The sequence below is a fragment of the Megascapheus bottae genome, chromosome 18 (assembly GCF_031878675.1).
Source record: "Megascapheus bottae isolate mThoBot1 chromosome 18, mThoBot2.hap1, whole genome shotgun sequence".
Taxonomy (NCBI): domain Eukaryota; kingdom Metazoa; phylum Chordata; class Mammalia; order Rodentia; family Geomyidae; genus Megascapheus; species Megascapheus bottae.
The window spans coordinates 28,876,744-28,898,953 of NC_143526.1; the positions used below are offsets into that span (position 1 = coordinate 28,876,744).

A 22,210-nucleotide genomic window follows, 5' to 3' on the forward strand; every position below is an offset into this window, starting at 1 on the left:
TCTCCCTTCATACATAGGAAGCTGCTGACATTCTTCCAGGCTAAACACAAAAGAACCAGTGAAACAACTGAGAATGATGAAGACACACCAAGCTGCAGGAACTGAAGAGATCGGGACAGAGTAACCCCTTCATGAAAAGAGTGTCTTAGGAAGATCCTTAGTGAAGGACTGATTCCTGCCTTATTACCCCAGGTTAAGCCAAGATACTAGGCACCCAAGAACAGGCTTGACCACATGCCTGTCCACAGGCAGGTTATTCCAATATAGGCCTGGCCAAGGACACTGCTCTGGGGCCCCAAAAAACCTTAGCCCATTTTTTAAAAAATTTCTGCTTGTTAAGCCACCCCAAAATCCAAAATTCAGTTCCTGGTACAACCTCCAAACCTGCGGGAAGGTCTATACCCCTTGCTGGCAATGAACAGTCCTAGCCTGTTGACAATGCAGTCTGGCCTATTCCTTTTCTATTATCTTTCATTTTCCTACAACTGAGTCTTAGGTTGGAGGTTGGGGATGGGGACAGAGATCTTACTAAATCAAGGTAGGAGTAGATCCCTTTTCTGCAGAAGAGTACTGCACCGGGAACTACCCCTAAATCTCTGCATATGCTGAAGTCACAAACAATCCCAATTGCTAAAAGCCCCATGGGAAGACACAGGAAGAACCGGGGCGGCTGAGCATAGAAGATGGTCAAACACAGACAGGGGTCTGTAGAGGAAAGATCAACTAGCAATTGCTATTTCGTGCATGTCTGGTGGTCACAACCAAAAAAGATGAAAATCTTCCAGGTTCCACTGAGGCTCTTGAAAAAATTACCTGGGTAATTTTCAAATAGCAGAAGGCTGTTTTCAGACTTCCTAGGAAGTCTGGAAATCCCTGTGATGGCAACAGACCTCAAGAGTAATCTAAAATGTGCACACAAAATAAGTGGGTGTTCCAAGGGGGAGCCCCTGTGGCAGTTCTACCTCATCTGGGGATCTGAATAAGATTACTGAAAATTTCCACGTTTGGGGTTTCCCCAAGATAACCACAGACTCACCAAATTTGCAAAGGGAGCAGAGGTATTTTAAGCATATATCCATGCTGAAGAAGCCAGACGACTGAGAAGACACCTACAGATATTAAACCCCCAGAGCCATGCAGTCTGGGAAATCCAAGTTAGGTCCTCTTGTCATACATGGGCCACTGCTGGTGCTCAGTAATGATGTTTCCATCAGGTACAAAAAGTTTCTCCAGAGATAGGCTAATCCAAAGTGGCCTAACCACTTGATCCCTCACCCTCATTCCCACTGGAAAGACCCAGCAATCCTTCCAGCTAAGGAGAAGTCACACATACAATATTCCAGTGAATATCTCAGGAACTGGCTTTGTTTCCAAAGGAGTAACTTCAGGGGTAAAGTTCAGTCCCCAGAAGGAGTAAACCCATTCATTAAAAGAAGTGTTTCCACCCTACAATTAAGGTAGGGAAGGGCTTTTATTCTAGATTCTTTACTGGAGTCAAGCTATGGCAGCTGGGTATCATTATTCCATTTTACAGGTGAGAGAGAGACTAGAGAGACAAACAGGTTCAGCATTTTTCCATGTGATTCAGGCAGGCAGCAGTATGGCAGGCATCATCCTGCAATTAGGCAGGGGACAGGCCATTTCCCTATACTCACACCACTGTCATCTATAGTGGGCCAGAGCAATAATAAAAACACAAACTCTGCCCGGTGTGGTGACTCACACCTGTAATCCTAGGTACTCAGGAAGCTGAGATCTGAGGATCACAGTTCAAAGCCAGCCCGGCACTAAAGTCCATGAGACTGAGACCCGTAAGACAAATCTCCAATTATCCACCAGTAAAACGGAAGTAGCACTGTGGCTCAAGGGGTAGGGCAGTAGCCTTGAGCTGAAGAGCTCAGGAACAGCACCCAGGACCAAAGTTCCAGCCCCACAACTGAGAGAACAAACAAAACAAAGAAACACAAACCCAGGGGCTTGGTGTGTGGCTTACTGGAACAGTGCTTGCCTAGCATGCATGAAGCCAGGGTTCAATTCCTCAGTGGGAATTGGCACTGTGGCTCAAGTGATAGGGCACGAGCCTTGAGCACAGAGAGGCTCTGGGAAGGACAGAGCCCAGGCCCTGAGTTCAAGTCGCAGGACCAGAAAACAAAAAACCACCACCAAACCACACACACACACACACACACACACACACACACACACAGGACCAGAAAACAAAAAACAACCACCAAAAAACTCAACACACACACACACATACCCAAACCACCTGATACTTGAGATGTCTGAGTCACAATCTGAGGCAAGGCACACCTTTGGGAACTTGCCACCAATGACAAAGGCAATGACCTTCATACTGTGACCTGAATCGTACCAAGATCACAGCGCCCAGCAAACATCCCATAAACCACATGTTCAGCCCAATAGCATCTCTTCTCTCTGTGCCACCTCTCTGGGCAACTTCACTACTTCCTGAACAACCTAACATGGAAAGTGTTTTGGTTTCAGAATTAAGCCAAGCATGGGATAAATTTTCACTCAGAAACTTAACTGGCTAAGAGGCAATCTTAACATTTATTCACAAGGATCTTCTTATATAAATTAGGAATAAGTCCATCTCCCTCGGAAGGTTAGTGTGTGGAACACATAAAAGAACATGCATTTCAGGGATGGGAGATACCATGTCTGGTTTATGTCTAGCACCTAGCACAGTGCCTGCCTTACAAGACATGCTCAATAAAGAACTGAACAGAAGCCAGGTGCTGGTGGCTCATGCCTGTAATCCTAGCCATTCAGGATGCTGAGATCTGAAGATCATAGCTCAAGGCCACCCTAGGCAAGAAAGTCTGACCCACATCTCTAATTAGCCACCAGAAAATTGGAAGTAGCACTGTGGCTCAAAGTAGAATGCTAGCCTTGAGCACAAAAGCTCAGGGACAGTGGCCAGGCCCTAAGTTCAAGCCCCAGGACTGACCTCCCCAACCCCTCCCCCTAAACTATCAAAACTGAACACAAAGCCTAATATGTAAGAGGTAAACACTCAATAAAGGTTAAGTTCCTGGCCCTTTCCTGTAGAAATACTCAATTTAGAGTACACCCAGCGTAAATGGTCAGAACTCCTACACTCAAAAACCTCCCAAGCTGCTGTGTCAGAAGGGATGTTGTAAGTTGTGCACTGATCAGAAAAGTACCTGAGAAGTGGGCGTGTACCTTCCTCTAAGTCGCAAAGGATTGGGAGTTGAATATTCTTTACCCCCTGGCCTTGAAGGAAGAATGCACATCCAGAAATGGTTCTGCCATAACCGGCTTTTCTGCACACATCTCTTGCCCACAAGTGGAAGCAACATATTACAAGGTATGTTGCCCAATGGGCTCTGGTGACTGTTCAATGAAGACAGAAGATGGAATTTCAGTCCAGTCACTGGAGGCCTAGTAAACTTGCCCAGAGTTGTCTAAGCCCTCTTTCACTGGACATCATAGGGCAACTGGCAATTCTCTGGTTAGGGTACCCACTACAGAGGCTGGCTGGCAGACCAAGCACCACTTCCCATTTGCCTTTTGTTAGATGGCAACAGCCCATCTACTATTAGGACCAAAGGCCAAAAGAGCTTAGCAAGGTAGATAAAGGGCCCACATCTGCTTAGAGATGCCTCAGAGGGTATGTGTCAGAAGCACTGCAATCTAGTCCCTCCCATAAATCAGTTGAACAAATATTTGATCCCAAAGAGAATCAAAGCAGAGGGAAAATACAAGATAGAGCCACCCACAGGAACAATTTAATCATTTATCTTCCAGGGAATTCATTTACAAAAAGGCTTTCCATCGTATACCCAGAGCCTACCATCTTTATCTCCTCCAAGTCACTGTAGTCATCTGACATTCATTGACCTGACCCTCTTGGCCTTGCACAAGAGGTGGGAGAGATGGATTTTTTTTTTTTTCTAAAAAGGGGGGGTGGGGTGGAAGAGGAGGTAGGACTGCAGAGCAAATCCAGGAGGTCTCCAGCTTGGGCCTTTACCACACCCTGGCCCAGCCTAAGGACAACCACATTCTTGACATTCCTGAGTCCTTGGTGCGTGGCCCTTTCCACCTCAGCTCCTTCAATGGATGACTTATTTTCCTCAGACAGTTTTCTGCATATTCTGGGGGGAGAGAGTACCCCTAGGAGCCCTTACACCTCCCCTAGATAGATAAGCAAAGAAATAGAGCAGAGTTCATCAAAGGTAAGTAAAACTTGCCTGCAGGACCTCGGGTAAAGAAACTAGTCTCTATCTCATCCGGAGTGATGAGCAGGAGGACTGCTCTATGGAAGTGGACACTCATTGATCTCTCTGCCCACATTATCTCCATGAGTTGCTTGTCATATTTCTAGTCGAAAAAACTTAAAAAGGTTCAAAAAGGTAAACCAGCCTGCCCAAGGTTTACAATGCTAGTTAAGTGACCGGCTAGGACTCACAACATGAAGATGTGACAGATTGGAGGTATCAAGCACCACAGACTGTGTTTTTACTTTGCTAGCAAACAGTAACAACACCACCTCTAAGCTGTGGCTGCAAAGTAAGAGCTGCCAGAGATCCCAAACCAACCCCAGGCAGGAGATGCAAAATAAGTCCTGGGGCTTAATGCATGACACAGCAAGAGCTCTACCAACAAGCCAACCACGCAGAAAGTTACATACTTTGGGGAAAATTAACTTAGGGGCACAGCACAAATACAACTAAAACAGACCACACTGGACTACAATCTGACAATTCTCAGCCATCCAAAGCAGTGGGGATGCCTACCTGGACAAATGGTCTGAGATAAGTACAGGCACACATACTGTGAAATAAAAGGGGCTTGATTTCAGGGAGAAAGCCAGAATAGCACCGAGTTTTCAGAGAGGCAGGGGGACTGGAGGGTCATCTGGCCAACATCTTCGTGCATTATGGTCATTGCCTTCTGAGTGGAGAACCAACTTCTCACTCTCAAAGGTTTTGATCTACACGAACACACAGGCTATGTTTTCCTTTGCTGAGAAACTGGGATTCAAGTATGAAAAAAAGTGGGGTCATGAGGGTGAGTAGAATAAAAGGTGAGGGGTTTCTCAACAATTAGGTCATCAGTATTTTCAGAGCTATTAACCTCCAGGGGAAAAGAGGCGGGACAGGTCTCCTTAACAATCAACATCTCCAACAATCACCCAACACTAGGAAAGGAAGGGCAGGGGATCTCACCGGGAGAGAAGAGGGAAACACAAGGGGCGTGGTTCTTACCCAGCCGCCGTGCTCCTGGATCCAAGGCTCTAGGTGGTCATTCAGGTAAGTGGCCATCCAACTTGCGATCCGACTCACCAATACCTGCATCTCCTTGTCTACGCTTTCCACACACAGTGCCCCGCCGAAGGAGAAAAAGGCCACAATTCGACCCCAGTTTACCCCATCCCGGAAGAGTTCATTCACTACCTGTTCAAAGCTCTGATACGCTGTCCCCGGGGTAATATGGAGCTGGGATGTTAGGTCACTGAAAGCCCGTCGGTACCGCAGTTCAAACTCGTCACCAGCTTCCCTCAGCGCTTGCTTCACAGCTGCCATAGGAATCACCTCCCGGGCCTCCCGGGCTTCGGAACTGCTGCTGTGACCCGTGGCTCCGATCACCACCGCCGGGCTGTCTGCAAGGTGCCAGGATGGGTTGCCATTGACGGTACTGGGGGTCTCCATCTCTGATTCAGTTCCTTCTGGGGCCTCAGTCCTGCTTTCTTCCATATTGCTAAACTGACTCCAGCTGTATCCTTTCTGGGAAAGCTTGTAGGAGAGAAAGTCAACCACCAGCTCCCGGTTGCTCTGAGACATTTTTGTTTTATTTATAATAGAGATGGGCTCAACCAGTCCATTGTCCAAAACACCTGCTTCACTCACAGAGTCTGGTCTTTGCTTAGTGATTCTCTCCTAAGCTCCAAAGGCAAGATTCTGAAGAGAAAGAGCTTGGGGGGGGGAGGGAGGGAAGAGATAAATTAAATTGCATATGCCCAATTACCCTTACAACCACCCAGTCTTGCTTCAGGTATCAGACCTGGTTTCTTTGTAGCTCTTAGGAAGGTCTGAGTCCGGGTTGAAAGGGACTTCAATAAAGTCAAATGCAAAGGACTAATGGGCTCTGAATGATCCTATCCGCCTTTTTAAAGCCCAACCACCCCCGTTTCTCCGAAATACCTTCCTGTCGGAAAGTCACCCCCCTGATGGATGGGCAAACCCCCTCCCGCACCACCTACATTCAAATCCGTCTCAGGCGCCAGGGAGGCAGGTGCAGCCCCCGGAAGATCTTTTGTATCATAGGTTGGGAAGAGGAGGTTGGCAAGCGGGGTTCCCCGGTAACTCAACCGGCCTCGCGGCGGCTGGCAAAAAAAAAAAAAAAAAAAAAAAATCCGGCCGGAGGGCTCATGCGACTCGGCAAAGGCGAGAGAGCCGCGAGGGCCGCCGAGGAATCGCGAAGCCTCAGGAGCCCGCGCCCCGGCTGGCTCCCTCCATCGCCCGGATCCAGGCGGCCTCTCCGCGCCGCAGCCTCCAGCCGCCCGGAGCCCAGCCCCCTCGCTCTCGCACGCCCCTTGGCTCTCCGCCTCCTACTGGGAGTCAGAAGAACTCCCCCGGAGGACGGGCTCCGGGTGGCCGCCCCCCCGCCTCTTCCCTCCCCTTCCTTTCTTCCTATTTAAGCACCAGCCCCGGGTGAGGCTTCCGAAACCCTGGAGGGACCTCGGAATGGGGCTCAGAGGCTCCCGGAGGGCCGCGGGGGGTGGGGGAGGCGGCCTCCGAGCTGCGGCCGGGCTTGGGCGAGGCCGCCCCACGGCCTTTCCGGGAGGCGGAGGCCTGGAGACCCCCCACACACGCCGCCGCTGCTCTTCTCTGAATTCCCCGAAAGCTCTGGGACGCGGCGGAGGGGGATTGCCAGGTCCTCCATTCCCCCACCCGGACACAATGGCCGCCGGCACCCGGCACAAAGACCCACGGGGTTGAGGGGCGGGGAGGCGCCGGGCCTCTCCAGCGGTCAGGAAGAGGGGTCTGGGCCTGCTCGAGGCCCCCCGCTCCCCACCCCACAGCTCAGACCACGTTTTCCTGGGCACGGGCCCAAGACAGCTTGCTCGAGTCCCGTCCCCGCCTCGGGAGGGGTCGAGGACCCCTCAGGCGTCCCGAGTGGGTGGGCTGGCAGCCTCGCGCCTTCACGCGCCGCCTAGGCCCGGTACTCGCCGAGCCACCGCCCTGTTGCTAGGCAACCGCCCTCCCTCAGGGGCGCCCCCGAGACCTTTCAGGGAGGAGGGGTCCCGCCCTCGACGGGGTAGCCAATCAGAGAGTCGAGTTGCTACGGAAGCGGGACGGCGAAGGATCCTATTGGGCACTGCGCCTGTCACGCAACGGGGAGGTGGCGCTCTCACCTGCGAGCCCAGCGAGCCGTGGGGGGCCACATCCCCCTTCATCGGCCGGGTAGCTTCCCGACGCGGGGGATTTTCGCTGCCGAGTTCTGCGCCGCGGACCTAGGCCGGCCTACCTGGCTGACTGCTCACGCCGTCTCTCCCGAACAAGCCGGCCTCAGTTTCCCCTGAAGAGACCGGGGGAACTTGCAAGCTCAGTCACTTCCGGTGCCGCGGCAGCGCGCGCGAGCCCGAGACGCACAGGGAGTGCGCGCCTGGAGCGACTGGCTTTAAGCCCTGGGAGCGAGCGCCCCCTGGCGGCGGATCTGGGAAACCCACAGATGCGAACGATCAACCTGGTTCTGGTCACATTTCCATTCGTTCCATCTGTAGCATCCATCCATACATCGTCTGTATAGAGGTAAAAGCGTCGGTGTAGTGGCTAAGATATTTTTCTAGGTGGGCAAATTTTTCTGTACCGTAATATAGGTAACAGTGTAACACTAACATTTCGTCGAGAACCCATGTTCAGAGTAAATGACTTGTAGCTGGACACTGGTGTCTCACACCTGTAACCCTGGCTGCTCAGGAGGCTGAAGTAAAAGTCTGAGGCCAGAGCCCGGGAGCATAGTCTAGTGGTAGAGTGCTTGCCTAGCGTGCACGGAGTCCTGGGTTCGGTTCTTCAGTATACCACATACACAGAAAAAGTCGGAAGTGGCACCGTGACTCAAGTAGCAGAGCGCTCGTCTGGCAAAAAATAAAAATGTTTGAGGCCTGCTCAGGTTCCTGTCATGAGATAATTGCTACTTAGAGTGACAAGCCTTGATTCTCATCACAAGGAAATTACTACCTGTTAGGGAAAACAGATACTAGAGTTGTAGGCCCTAGGCCCAAACTCCAGGAGAACCACATGTTGGGCCTGCCATTTTTTCCTATATACTAAATATTAGGACAGAGATTTATTATATGGCACAGGAAGCCATAGGAAGACATCAGCTCATCTGTCTTCGGTGCACAATCATGAGCTACAGGTTTAAATAGATTAAAAAAAAAAAAAAACACTAGGGGCAGATAAGCACAAAGAGGCCCAGTCAGGTATGTTCCAGTGGTTAGTATCTCAGTCCTTCTATCGGGAGGGATTCTGAAGAAGTCATTTCCACTTTATTGCTTGAAGAAAACAGCCGGATCAAAAAGAGCAAGTCAGAGTGATTTCTGACCTCCGGCCTATGCCTTCCTGGATTCCAAGCTGGCTACAAATTAACTTCAGGAGAGACTGGTTCAGGACAGGGGGCACAGGGGGGTTCAGGAGAAGAGTCTCAATGCCTAGCTTTTATTCTCCTTTCCGTTTCCTATTATATCTGCAGATCCAAGTGATGAATTTGTGTTTTAAGCAAAAGCAACTTCTAAGGTTCTATTCCAGTAATCATTATGAAAATCTAACGTGTGCTTTGGAAGCCCAGCAGAGGGCATATGAATTGTGTTCAGAGACGTGTGTTGGTGACACGGTGAATGTATATTTGATGTTCACCTCTGTTTCCTGGCATGAAACTCCTTTAATCCTTGGAATCTTATAAGTGGCAAATACCTTTCTGCATGAAAATGAACTGACTGGGGACAGGAGCATAGCCTAGTGGTAGAGTGCACGCCTAGCATGCATGAAGCTCTAGGTTCAATTCCTCGGTACCACATATTCAGAAAAAGCTGGAAGTGGTGTTGTGGCTCAAGTGGCAAAGCACTAACCTTGAGCAAAAAGTGTCTAAGAACAGTGCCCAGGCCCTGAGTTCAAGCCTCAGGACTGGGAAAAAAAAGAAAAAGAAAAAGAAAGGAAGAACTGAGAGTTTGGTGTAGTGGTAGAGTGCTACCCTAGCATGCATGAAGACCTGCGTTCGATTCCTCTGTACCACATACATAGAAAAAAATGCTGGAAATGGCGCTATGGCTCAAGTGGTAGAGCTCTAGCCTTGAGAAAAGTCCAAGCACAGTGCTCAGGCCCTGAGTTCAATCATGATTTAGTTTGTGATAACTAGTCACTCCGAGATGGCACCCACATATCCTTCCTCTTAGTATTTATTCACACTCCTTTCCTTGTTGTACCAGAGTTTTTCTGTGTGGTTAGTCACAAAAGGCAGAGATATCACTTTCAAGACAGAAGTATAGGCCAAGTTCAGAGAGTCAAATATATTCTCTTATATGCGGATGCTAGATCTAAAATTATGCAGGACTCTAGGCATTGACACATAGTGAGACCAAAGGAAGATACTCTTAGGATAGGAACACAGAGGTACAGTATCTATGGGCATCTATCATATATGTAAGATAATATTTATCAAAATGAGCCAGAGGTTCTTTTCTTTGTTGCTGTTTTTTGCTTTCTTTTCTTTTGGTCTTACTTGTTTGTCTTTGAGAGTGTAAGGAGGGGGCACAGAAATGGAGGGAGAAAGGGGGAACAAATGCAGCAGTGGTACTCACTAGATTCTATGTTGAAAATGAACTATACAACTTGTGCGTGTGGAAAGGAGGGACAAACTGAGAGAGAGCATTTCCAAAAGAAATGTATTCTCTAGGGGCCAGGAAGTAGCTGGGGCGGGGGATCACACCTGTAATCCTAGCTACTCAGGAGCTGAGATCTGAGGATCAAGGTTTAAAGCCAGCCTTGGCACAAAAGAACCTGAGATTATTATCTCCAATTAACCTCTAGAAAATGGGTAGTGGGGCTTGTCTCAAGGGTAGGGAGGTAGCCTTGAGCTGAAGAGCTCAGGGACAACACCTAGGCCCAAGGGTAGGGAGATAACCTTGAGCTGAAGAGCTCAAGCCCCATGACCCACAAAAAAAAATGTAAAGCCAGAGTGGTGCTGTGGCTCAAGTGGTAGAGCGCTAGCCTTAAGGAAAGCCCAAGGATAGTGCACAGGCCCTGAGTTCAAGCCCCAGGACTGGCAAAAAATATATATACTCGACCTAATTCATATAACTGTAACCCCTCTTATACATCACCTTTATAAAAATAGTAATAACAACATTTTTTTTTGCTACGTGGTAAGGGAACATTAAAAACAAAATTCAACATGGCCATTGTGTGTCAACAGAGAAAGGTACAGGAAGCAGGATGAAGTTGGGGACCTGCATGAGAATAGAAATGTTATAATTGAATTGTATATTGAACTGAATTATTCATGTCTAAGAAGGCTTGTGCTTCATTGTTATTTGTATCTTGTATTTATTTCATAACGAAATGTATGTATGTCTAATAAAATTAATATTTTAGCTCGTACTGAACGCTGTCCCTGAACCTTTCTGTGCTCAAGGCTAGGAATCTACCACTTAAGCCACAGTATCACTTGTGGTTTTTGAGTGATTAATTGGAGATAAGACTCTTATGCCGGGGTGGGGGGGGGGGTCCGGGAGTTTGGCCTAGTGGTAGAGTGCTTGCCTAGCATGCACGAAGACCCGGGTTCGATTCCTCGGTACCACATACGTAGCAAAAAGCCAGAAGTGGTGCTGTGGCTCAAGTGGTAGAGCCCTAGCCTTGAGAAAATCCAGGGACAGTGCTCAAGCCCTGAGCCCAAGCCCAGGACTGGGGGAAAAAAAAAAAAAAGACACTTATGGGGGCTATTCCGCCTGAGCTGGCTTTGAACCACGATCTTCAGAATCCAGCCTCCTGACTAGGTAGGACTACAGATGTGAGCCACCAGCAACTGGGGCTCTTTTCTTTTCTGTTCTTTTGAGCTGGAGATCTAATCTAGTACTTTATATTCACTAGGCAAGCAACACCCCTAGCTCAGAAAAGTCTTATAGTACTTTTAAAATAAGAAATTAAAAAAGAAGCTGGGCGGGTGTAATCATGCCTGTAATCCTAGCTACTCAGGAGGCTGAAATCTGAAGATCAAGGTTCAAAGCCAGCCTGGGAACAGAAAGACCTGAGACTCTTATCTCCAGTTAACCTCTAGAAAATGGGAAATGGGCTTTGACTCAAAGGTAGGGTGGTAGCCTTGATCTGAAGAGCTCAGGGACAACGCCCAGGCCCAGAGATCAAGTACTATGACCAACAGAAAAAAAAATAGAAAGAAATATTAAAAAGATAAAACACAGTTGGATGCAGTGGCTTATGCCTATAATCCTAGCTACTCAGGAAGCAGAGGAAGGATTGCACTTTAAGGCAAAAAGTTTGCAAGGCTCCATCTCAACCAATAAAAATTGCACCTGGTGGCTCCTGTGTGTTATTTTAGCTGCACAAGAAAAGTGGTCAAAGCATAAACAGAAGACCCTATTTGAAGAAAAGTTGGGGCTCAACTAGTAGGGTACCTAACAAAGGCAAATTCCTAAGCTCAAACACACACACACACTGAAAAAAAAGTTTAAACACATAATATATATGTATCTATATCTGTATCATATTTGTATCTATATCTATATCTATCTGGCACTAGTGGTTGAAGTCCTAGCTACTCAAGAGGCTGAAATCTGGAAGATCTTTGAATACAGCCTAGGCAGAAAAGCATCAGAGACTCCATCTCCAAAATAACCAGAAAAGACCAGGTTGAAAATGTACTTCAGTGGTACAGCACCAGCCTAACAAATATAAATCTCTGAATTCAAACCCCAGCACTGTTCTCCCCCAAAGAATATATAAAATGCAAATTGTATATGGATATGAAATGTCTGCAGTTGCATTAAATGTCAGAGCACTGAAAAGTTACATCAGGGAGAAGCAACAGGGTGTGGGGGAAGACTAGATTTCACTGTATTTTATTAGTTTTGTACTGATATTGGTGCTTGAACTCAGAGCCTGTGGCTGTCCCAGAGCTCATTCACCTCAACCAGTTGAGCCACATCTTTACTTCCATCATTTTGTGTGTGTCGGGGGTGGGGCGGTTGTAGGGCTTAAACCAGAGCCTGGGAGCTGTCTAAGTCCAGTGCTCTAGCATTTTTTTTTTGGGGGGGGGTCCTGGGGCTTGAACTCGGGGCCTTGGACTTTTTGCTCAGGGATAGCGCTCTGCCCCTTGAGCCACAGCGCCCCTTCCGGCTTTTTCTGGTTATGTGGTACCGAGGAATTGAATCCAGAGCTTCGGGCAGGCTAGGTGAGCATTCTACCACTAGGCCACACTGCCACTCCGTAAATGCTTTGGAGAACTGCAGAATGCTTGGTTCCCAAGCGGACTCGCGACTTCTAATTTAGTTGGTTCCACCTTTTCCAAATGGGAACAGAGTATTCTGGGATTTGTAGTAAGGTCCTCGGAAGAGTTATTCCAATGGCTCCTCCGCCCCGCCTTAAGTATGTGAGACTACATTTCCCAGAAGGCAATCCGCCGGGTTGTTTACTTGTTCCTCCCCCTAACTTCCTGCGACGCTATGTTCGCGGAGCCAATCAGAAGGCGGCGATTTGCAGTTCCAGGCTCTCTGATTGGCACATTTGACTGGGCTGTCTGAGTTCAAAATTTCAACGGTACCGAGAGTCCCGCGGAGGGCTTGTGGCGCTCGGGCAGTCAGAACTGTGGCAAGGCGAGTCGAGGTGAGCCGCGGGGAAGGAAAGGGGGGGACCCTGGGGCATCGGGGTCCCGTCTCCCTGGTTTCTAACGGGTAGCGGTCTCTTCTCAACCCCTAGTGCTGTCCGCGCCTCTCAGCCGAGCCTTGGAGACGGTTTCTCGCCTGGGCGCCGTCTAGATTGGGTGAGGTGAGAGCTGGAGCCGGGCCGCCGGTTTCTGGGTAGTGACTGGGCTTTGTCTTTATGCCTTGCCGGAGAAACGAGAGATGCTGTCGGGTGTTGATTGTAATCACCACAAAGCGTTTACTGGACGGACTAGGCGACCAGCGTGCGCTTTCTCTAATTTCCCCCCAGGCCGATGCTGTTAACCTACTCCCCTTCCCCCACCCTTTTCCAGAGCAGGAAACCGAGGCCCAACTTTGGAGAAACGGACCGAAATGATAGATTGTGTAGGGCATAAAGGCGACTAGAGACGATGTGGCCACGACGTTGATGGAGAGTTTGATTCCCCTTGGAGTTCTCTTCTAGTTGGGCTTTAAAGTTCATTTTGTGTTATTTGTATCTGTCAAGCACTCTCCCAATGCTTCGAGGCACACTAGTCATTGCTTCTCTAACTTCCCTTCTTGGAACATTCATAGATTGGACTGGGGAGGGAAACTGTGACTCAGTTTATAATATTGTAGGATTGATTATCCCTTATCCCCTTTTTTTGTCTTTTTTTTTTAAACTACCCTCTATTTTCTTGCGCTTTCTTTTTCTCAGAATTTTCTAGTTGTTTCCCCAATCATTCCTACCTAGAATTAAAGAGGACTTTTTGAATTTTTTTGGAAGCAGGTTTCCACTGTCTGGCCAAGGCTCAAATTCAACCATTTCCTGACTTCTTTAGTGATGAGATTGCAGGATTGATGAGACTTTTTTTTTTTTTTTCCCCAATCCTAGGACTTGAACTGAGGGCCTAGGCACTGCCCTTGAGCTTCTTTTTGCTCAAGGGTAGCACTCTACCACTTGAGCCACTATGCCAATTCCAGCTTTTTTTTTTGCTGGTGTGATACTGAGGTATCAAGCATTCTAACTCTACCACTAAGCCACATTCCCAGCCCTGAAGAGACTTTTGATTTCCCAATTTTGCTTTTTAATGTTCATCTACTGGATTCATCCTTACCTTGTCTCCACAGCTCAGTGCCTTTCTTTGAATTTCTCTCACTCAGATGTTGTTGTATATCTAACTATCAAGAGGGGGGAGAGAGGAGGGGCAGGTACAAGAGAGGGAGGGAACTATTTGCTGCCACGGTAAGAGCATATTTTCTTTTCTTTCTTGCTTGCTTTCTGTATAGTACTGGAGTTTGAACTCAGGACCTTTTACAAAAGTTCTGGGTTTTGTCTCTTAGGCCACACCCCTAGCCCAAGAATATTTTTGTCGTGGCCTTAGTGTATTGCACCACTTGTTAAGCTACCCCAGATCATACTTCAGTATACATGATTTGTTTTAAGTATATCTGTTCAGTACAATAGTATACTATTGCTATCTGTGGGAATATGGTTTTAAGGAGACCTTCATAGAGGAAAAATGATGAATGCTTTGATACATATTCAGTACTCTACAGTTAGAGTCAGCAGATTACACAATGATTTAAACACGACTAATGTTAACAGAATGACAGCTTCTCATTAATGGAGCTGTGTAATGGAGCTGAGGATTCCTCACGTTGGCATTCTTTGTTCTGTGGCTTCCAATTAACTTAGCTAGTTAATTGTCTTTTAAGGGTGTGCTAAGGTTGGTGGTAGGTACTGTGGGTATACAGATGTGCGATCTATTCAAAGATTTTGTTATGTGTCGGGACAAAAAGATTGATTCAAATTGACAAGTGACTAAGCAGAACAAAAGACTCATGTGTTTTATATTGTAAATGTTCTGGCAGTTTAGAGCGGAGGTATATAAATTAGGCTTAAAATGAGCAAGGGTGGCTTTGTCAATGAGGTGGAATGCAAACTGGCCTTTAAAAAAGCAGAATTTGGGGCCGGGAGTTTGGCCTAGTGGTAGAGTGCTTGCCTAGCATGCACGAAGACCCGGGTTCAATTCCTTGGTACCACATACATAGAAAAAAAAAAAAGCTGGAAAATGGTGCTGAGGCTCAAGAGGTAGAGCTCTACCCTTAAGAAAAGTCCAGGGACAGTGCTCAGACCCTGAGCTCAAGCCCAGGACTGACAAAAAAAAAAAAGCAGAATTTGGTCAGGTTCTAGAACAGTTTTGAAGCATAGGAATCACCCACTGAAAATCTGTTTAATTGAATAGCTAGGAGGACACTATCTGTAACAACTACAGAATTGCAGGTGTGGAGAAGTAGATAACATTCAATTAGGTTAGTAAATGTGCTTAACCTTTCAAAATACTTACTTTTAATGCTGATGAATGGAGACCACACCATTTACACATCCAGGTAATGGTTTGTCAGTTCTTCCATTATGTACATTTTAAATTAAATTTAAATAAAATAACATTTGAGTCAGATTTATGTTAAAATCTGTGTATTCCAATGTGGATAAAATTAAGTTTGCCCAGATAATTCTTAATTTCTTCTTTTGGTATTAGAGATTAAGAGTGTTGTGTATGTTTGCGCGTGTGTGCCCATGTGCAGGTGTACCTTTACTGGAGCTTGAACTCAGAGTCTGAATGCTGTCCCTGAGATTTTTTTTTTTTTTTTTTTTTTTTGCCAGTCCTGGGCTTGGGCTCAGGGCCTGAGCACTGTCCTTGGGTTTTCTCAAGGCTAGAGTTCTACCACTTGAGCCACAGCATCACCTCTGGCATATTTTCTATGTATGTGGTACCAAGGAATCGAGCCAGGGTCTTCCGTGCATGCTAGGCAAGCACTCTACCACTAGGCCAAACTCCCAGCCCCTGTCCCTGAGATTTTTGCTCAAGGCTACCACACTACCCCTTGAGCCACAGTGCCACTTCTAGATTTCTGGAGGTTAATTGGAGAAAGAGTCACAGACTTTAGTGCCTGTGCTGGCTTTGAGTTGCAATCCTCAGATCTCAGCCTCCTGAGTAGCTAGGATTACAGGTGTGAGCTACCGTGCCTGGCAGTTTAGTTATATTTTAATTGAGATTCTGTTGTTTGTGATGATATTTGAATATAAATATATACTATCAACCCTCCATGTCAGTGTTTCTAAATTGTAAGCTTTGTGTAGATTGCTTTACAGTGAAGGAATGTAACACCAGGAAACGACATATATACACTAAAAAACTTAAGAACATGTTTGTACTGATGCCACAACAATCATTTAAGCAGAGCATGTTGGGAGGTCCCATGCTGCTTGTACCTTTAGGTTTTTTTGTTTGTTTGTTTGTTTGTCAGTCATGGTGTTTGAACTCTGTGCCTTGGCAGTGTCCTTGAGCTCTTTAGCTCAAGGCTAGAGGTCTACCACTTTAAGCCACAACTCTACTATAGTTTTTGAATAGTTAATTTGAGGTAAGAGTCTCAGAGACTATCCTGCTTCCAACTCCTCAGATCCCAACCTCCTGAGTATTTAGGGTTATAGGCATGAGCCACCACTACCCGACTTACCTTTAGCTTTATTTTATTTTATTTTTTTTTGCCAGTCTTGGGACTTGAACTCACTTGGGACTTGAACTCAGGGCTGGGCACAGTCCCTGAGCTGCTTTTGTTCAAGGCTAGCACTCTTATCACTTGAGCCACAGCACCACTCCAGCTTTTTCTGTTTATGTGGTAGTAAGGTATTGAACCAGGGTTTCAAGCATGCTAAGGAAGCACTCTACCACTAAGCCATATTCCCAGCCCACCTTTGGGTTTTGAGGGTGGGTATCTTTAATCTTTATCCTAAGTTGCATATGGGAAACTTGCTGATAAAAATATCAGAATGCATTATGAAGGAAGGATAATTTTAAAAGCATAATCAAAAATTTAAATTTGAAAATTTTTCATTGTTTTTCTCCTACTTTCAGGTTCTTAATAAGAGGTATCTGCAAGATCTCAAGATTTCAGAAGAGACAGGAAAGAGAATTGTAATTTAAGTCATTGCTGTAGACAAGTAGATTGGATAAATTGATTAAAACACAGGTAAGGCTGTGTCCACAATGAGTTACATTAAAAAGAAATAAGGGAAACATTAATGGATCAAACTTTGCAAGTGTTTAAATAACTTACTATGTCTTTAGAAGGTAACATTTTAGAAGAAAATTAATATAATATGGAACAATAAAAAGAAAATTACCTATTATTTCACCTCTTAGATAAAATTATGGACAATGTTTTGGTAGATTTGTTTTCTGTGCCCCTCCCTCTCTTTTCCTTCTGCGCCTCTCTCTCTCTCTCTCTCTCTCTCTCTCTCTCTCTCTCTCTCTCTCTCTCTCTCTCTCTCCTCTCTCTCCCTCTCTCTCTCCTCTCTCCTTCCCTCTCTCCCTCCTTCTCTCCCCCCCCATCTCTCTGTCTGTCTCTGTCTCTCTCTATTTTTGTACCAGTTCTGGGTGCTGTCTCTGAGCATCTTTTTCTCAAGGATAGTGCTTTACCACTTGAGATACAACTCTACTTCTGTGGGGTTTTTTGTTTGTTTTGTTTTTGCTAGTCCTGGGGCTTGAACTCAGGGCCAGGGCACTATCCCTGGGCTTCTTTTGCTTAAAAATAGTCCTCTACCACTTGAGCCACAGTGCCACTTCCAGCTTTTTCTGTTTATATGGTATTGAGGAATTGAACCCCAGGGCTTCATACATACTAGGCAACCGCTGTACCACTAATCCACATTCCTAGCTCAACTTCTGTGTTTTTTGTTTGTTTTGGCCAGTCTCGGGGCTTGAACTTTGGGCCTGGGGGCACTGTCCCTGAACTTTTGGTCAAGGCTAGTACTCTACTACTTGAGCCATACCACCACTTCTGGCCTTTTCTGTGTATGTTGTACTGAAGAATCCAACCTAGGGCTTCATGCATGCTAGGCAAACAATCTACTACTAAGCCCCATTCCCAGCCCACTTCTGTTTTTTTTTTTTGAGGGGGGGAGGGGGCTGAGTAGTTAATTGGAAGCAAGACTCTCATAGACTTTCTTCCCTGGACTGGCTTTGAACTTGTGATGCTCAGATTGCAGTCTCCTGAGTATCTAGGATTACCAGTAATTGTTGCCTGACTGTATATATTATTATTGTTATTGTTGTTGTTATTACTGTCTGTCATGGGGCTTGAACTCTGGGCCTGGGTGCTGTCCCTGAGCTCTTCAGCTCAAGACTACCACCCTCCCCCTGGGCCTGGGCGTTGTCCTTAAGCAATTCAGCTCAAGGCTACCACCCTACTCCTTGAGCCACAGCCCCATTTCCGGGTTTCTAATGAGAGTAGAGCCTCCCAGTCTTTAGTGCCCGAACTGGCTTTGAACCGGCTTTGAACCGGCTTTGAACCGGCTTTGAACCGGCTTTGAACCGGCTTTGAACCGGCTTTGAACCGTGATCCTTAGATCTTAGCCTCCTGAGTAGCTAGGATTACAGGTGTGAGCCACTGTGCCTGGCTTTTTTTTTTTTTTTTGGCCAGTCCTGGGCCTTGAACTCAGGGCCAGAGCACTGTCCTTGGGTGTTCTCAAGGCTAGAGCTCTACCGCTGGAGCCACAGCACCATTTCCAGCTTTTTCTATATATGTGGTACCGTGGAATTGAACCCCGGTCTTTGTGCATGCTAGGTAAGCACTCTGCCACTAGGCCAAGCTCCCAGCCACTTATTATTTTTTAAAATAGATAATTTTATTTATTTATTTATTTATTTTTTGCCAGTCCTCGGCTTGAGCTCAGGGCCTGAACACTGTCCTTGGACTTTCTCAAGGCTAGAGCTCTTCTACTACTTGAGCCTTAACCATCATTTCTGGCTTTTTCTACGTATGTGGTAGTGAGGAATCGAACCCGGTCTTCATGCATGCTAAGCAAGCACTCTACCACTAGGCCAAACTCCCGGTCCCAATTTATTGTTTTTATGAAGGTATTATGCAGAGGGGTTACCATTTCACAATTAAGGTAATATGTTTATTTCTCTTTCGGACAATATTACGTTTTCTCCACTTCCCCCTTTTGCCCTTGCCTGCAAATCGCATAGTTTCTGTATCCTTATTTATTTATTTGTGTCAGTCCTGGGAATACAAGGCCTTTTGATCTTTGTCTCTGTCCTCCTTTTTGTTCAAGGCTAGGACTCTACAGTAGAGCTCCACTTCCAGTTTTAGGTAGTTTAGCGGAGATGAGTCTCATAGACTTGGCAGGCTGGCTTCAAATTGCCATCCTTAGAACTCACTCTCCTGAGTAGCTATAATTACAAATGTGAGAAAATAAAAATAAAATTAGAAATTTGTCAGGTGCCAGTGGCTCACAACTGTAATCATAGCTACTCAGGAGGCTAAGATCTGAGGATTAGGGTTCAAAACCATCCCAGGCATGAAAGTCCGGGAGTCTCTTATCTCCAATTAACCACTAGAAAACTGGAAGTGGTGCTGTGGCTCAAGTGGTAGAATGCTAGCCTTGAGCTGAATTGCTTGGGGACAGGACCCAGGCCCAGAGGTCAAGCCCCCATGACTGACCAAAAAAAAAAAAAAAAAAAGAAATCTTTGGGCTAGGAGTTTGGCCTAGTAGTAAAGTGCTTTCCTAGCATGCACAAGGACCCAGGTTCAATTCCTTGGTACCACATACATAGAAAAAAAGCCAGAAGTGGTACTGTGGCTCAAGGGGTAGAGCTCTAGCCTTGAGAAATCCCAAGGACAGTGCTCAGCCCTGAGTTCAAAGCTGAGGATGGGCAAAAAAAAAAAGATAAAAAAAATTTTTTTTTTTTACCAATCCTATCCCTGTCAGTCTCTCTAGTTACTTATAGGTAGCTACTTTTATTATGCTCTTGGATTTTTGTATATGTGAATATATATGTGTATGTCTCATATCCCAGGCTGGCCTTGAACTTGTAGTCCTCCTGACTATGCTGGAGGTTGCAGCCTTATACTACATGCTAGACTCAAGCAGGAATTTTTTTTTTTTCCATTCCTGGGCTTGAACTCAGGGCCTGAGTACTGTCCTTGGGTTTTTTTTCTCAAGACTAGAGCTCTACCACTTGAGCTACAGCACCACTTCTGGTTTTTTCTGTGTATGTGGTACCGAGGAATTGAACATGGGTCTTCGTGCATGCTAGCAAGCACTCTACCATTAGGCCAAACTCCCAGCCCCAAGCAGGAATGTTTTGAAGGGTCTGAAATCCTCCATGAATGAATGATTACCATTTGATGAGGTTTGTAACTTTCTATAGCTCCATATCAACCTTCTCTCAGCTTCTTAGTATTAGAATATCAGTGTACTTTGGGATATTGCAAATATTTCTTTATGGAAGCCATGTTATTTTTTGGCTTAGAGAATTGTGTGTGTTGCTTGAACTCAGGTCCTGGGTCCTGGGCACTGTCCCTGAACTCTTTTGCTCAAGCCTAGTGCTTCTACCACTTTGATCCACAGCACCACTTTGTTTTTTTTTTTGTTGTTGTTTTTTAAGAATTTATTAACATTGATTTTTACATCATATTTCAAATGTCATGTTTAATAAACAAGTATTCAAGAAGGGACTCTATATACAATCACTGGCACTTAAATGTTAGAACATAATTAAAATTAAGCTGAAGGTTTGTATGTCATAGATACATATTAATCTATGTAATAAAACATTATGTCTATAAAGTCATACTTTTTTTTGTGTATGGGGGGGTCATGGGGCTACCACCCTACCCCTGGGCCTGGGCGCTGTCCCTGAGCTCTTCAGCTCAAGGCTACCACCTACCCTTGAGCCAAGCCCCACTTCCCATTTTCTAGAAGTTAATTGGAGATAAGAGTCTCAGGTCCTTTTGTTCCTGGGCTGGGTTTGAACCTTGATCCTCAGGTCTCAGCCTCCTGGGTAGCTAGGATTATAGGCGTGAGCCACTGTGCCCGGCTTAAAGTCATACATTTTTATGTCTATGTAGTTATGTTTATATCTCCAATACCATGTACCACATTGGTTTTTGAGTGGTTAATGTGAAATACGAGTCTCAGAGACTTTTGTGCCCCGGCTGCCTTTAAACTGGGATCCTCAGATCTCAGCCTCCTGAGTAGCTAGGATTAAAGGAATGAGCCACTGATGCCCAGCTAGTCTTTATAGCATTGGTTTCTATATGAGTTTTAGTCATTTAGGTTTATTGAATTCTATGCATAAATTCTATGTATGAATTAATTCAGTAGTTACTGAGTTTGTAATCCTTTAGAAAGGATGATATGAGACCCACAGATTTAAAAGAAATGGTAAGAAAGCTTGAAGTTTCCAGACAGTGATGAATTAGAACAAGTGTCCATGTGTCCTGCGATGCCTTCTGAGTGTTTGGAAAGTTAGGGATTGTTATTGGATTTTAAATTAACCCAATTTTGGAAGCTTCATAGATCTGTTTCTGTAAACAGATCTTATTTCAGCATAGAGGTTAGCAAACATAAATGTGGAAACATGAAGTCCATTAAACTTCCTTCCTACTTAGTTTATGACTTTGGTTAACAGTTAAAATTGCATGCTGGATTGTGTTACCATTTGCTGACTCTTGCTAATCCCTTATGTACAAGAAAAGAAAAGGTAGATATTTTTTCCTTGGGTAACATGAAAATAACTGTTGCTTATGGCAACGTAACAGGATCTCTTATCCCTTATGAAACTAGGAGATGTTTCTGGGGAAATGGCATTGCTTGGATGTGATTATTCTAACTAGCTACTTCTAAATACTTGCTTAACTCATGCTTTTCCCTCTAATAAAAATAGCAAGGCACACCTCACAAACTGTATTGCAAAGTACTTGAGCATCTATCATACCAAACTCTTCGTTTTTCTAGACACAGCTATTCCAGTATTTCAACCCTGCTTAGAATGCGCCCTCTACAGTTTTCCTCTCTTCACTCTGGACTGGCACCTTTTGATTTATAGAGCTTGTCAATGCTGGTTATTTTTGGTTTGAGAGTGAAGAGAGGTAGGAGGCAATGGGAGATTAATTTCACATGAATGTGGAAACAAGTTACATTGCTTCCTCTGCAGTCTTCCACAGGTGTATTCATTTCTCCATTTGAATTCCCCATTCTACTGTTTCTTCCTACAGAAATAGATAGCATTCATTTTTAATGTGCAGAACTGTGAAGATCTGTCAGTACCATTTCTTTTTTTGTTGTTGTTGTTGTTGTTTTTTTTTTTGCCAGTCCTGGGCTTGAGCTCAGGGCCTGAGCACTGTCCTTGGACTTTCTCAAGGCTAGAACTCTACCACTTGAGCCTCAGCACCACTTCTGGCTTTTTTTCTATGTATGTGGTACCAAGGAATTGAACCCGGGGCTTC

General features: G+C 45.7%; 2 protein-coding genes across 10 annotated transcripts in view; one reads left to right on the forward strand and one right to left on the reverse strand.

The window, feature by feature from the left end:
• The window catches only part of Bcl2l1 (BCL2 like 1), a 50,431-nt gene extending 42,924 nt beyond the window's left edge, over positions 1-7,507 (reverse strand). The window contains exons 1-2 of one of the 4 annotated variants that reach the window (XM_090352140.1): positions 7,406-7,507; positions 5,256-5,962 (exon numbers count right to left, since the gene is read on the reverse strand). In XM_090352140.1, the coding sequence (XP_090208266.1) occupies positions 5,256-5,831 (576 nt within the window). In that variant the 5' untranslated portion in view covers positions 5,832-5,962; positions 7,406-7,507. Of the gene's footprint in view, positions 1-5,255; positions 5,963-6,051; positions 6,201-6,250; positions 6,652-7,405 lie in introns of those variants that run through there. The other 3 variants (XM_090352139.1, XM_090352141.1, XM_090352142.1) reach the window with 3 other exon arrangements.
• Positions 7,458-22,210, forward strand: part of Tpx2 (TPX2 microtubule nucleation factor) — a 53,566-nt gene continuing 38,813 nt past the window's right edge. For 2 of the 6 annotated variants that reach the window (XM_090352133.1, XM_090352138.1), the window contains exons 1-2: positions 12,802-12,887; positions 16,828-16,942. The gene's annotated coding sequence lies outside the window, so the exon portion shown is untranslated. Of the gene's footprint in view, positions 7,803-12,801; positions 12,888-12,980; positions 13,050-16,827; positions 16,943-22,210 lie in introns of those variants that run through there. The other 4 variants (XM_090352134.1, XM_090352136.1, XM_090352135.1 and 1 more) reach the window with 4 other exon arrangements.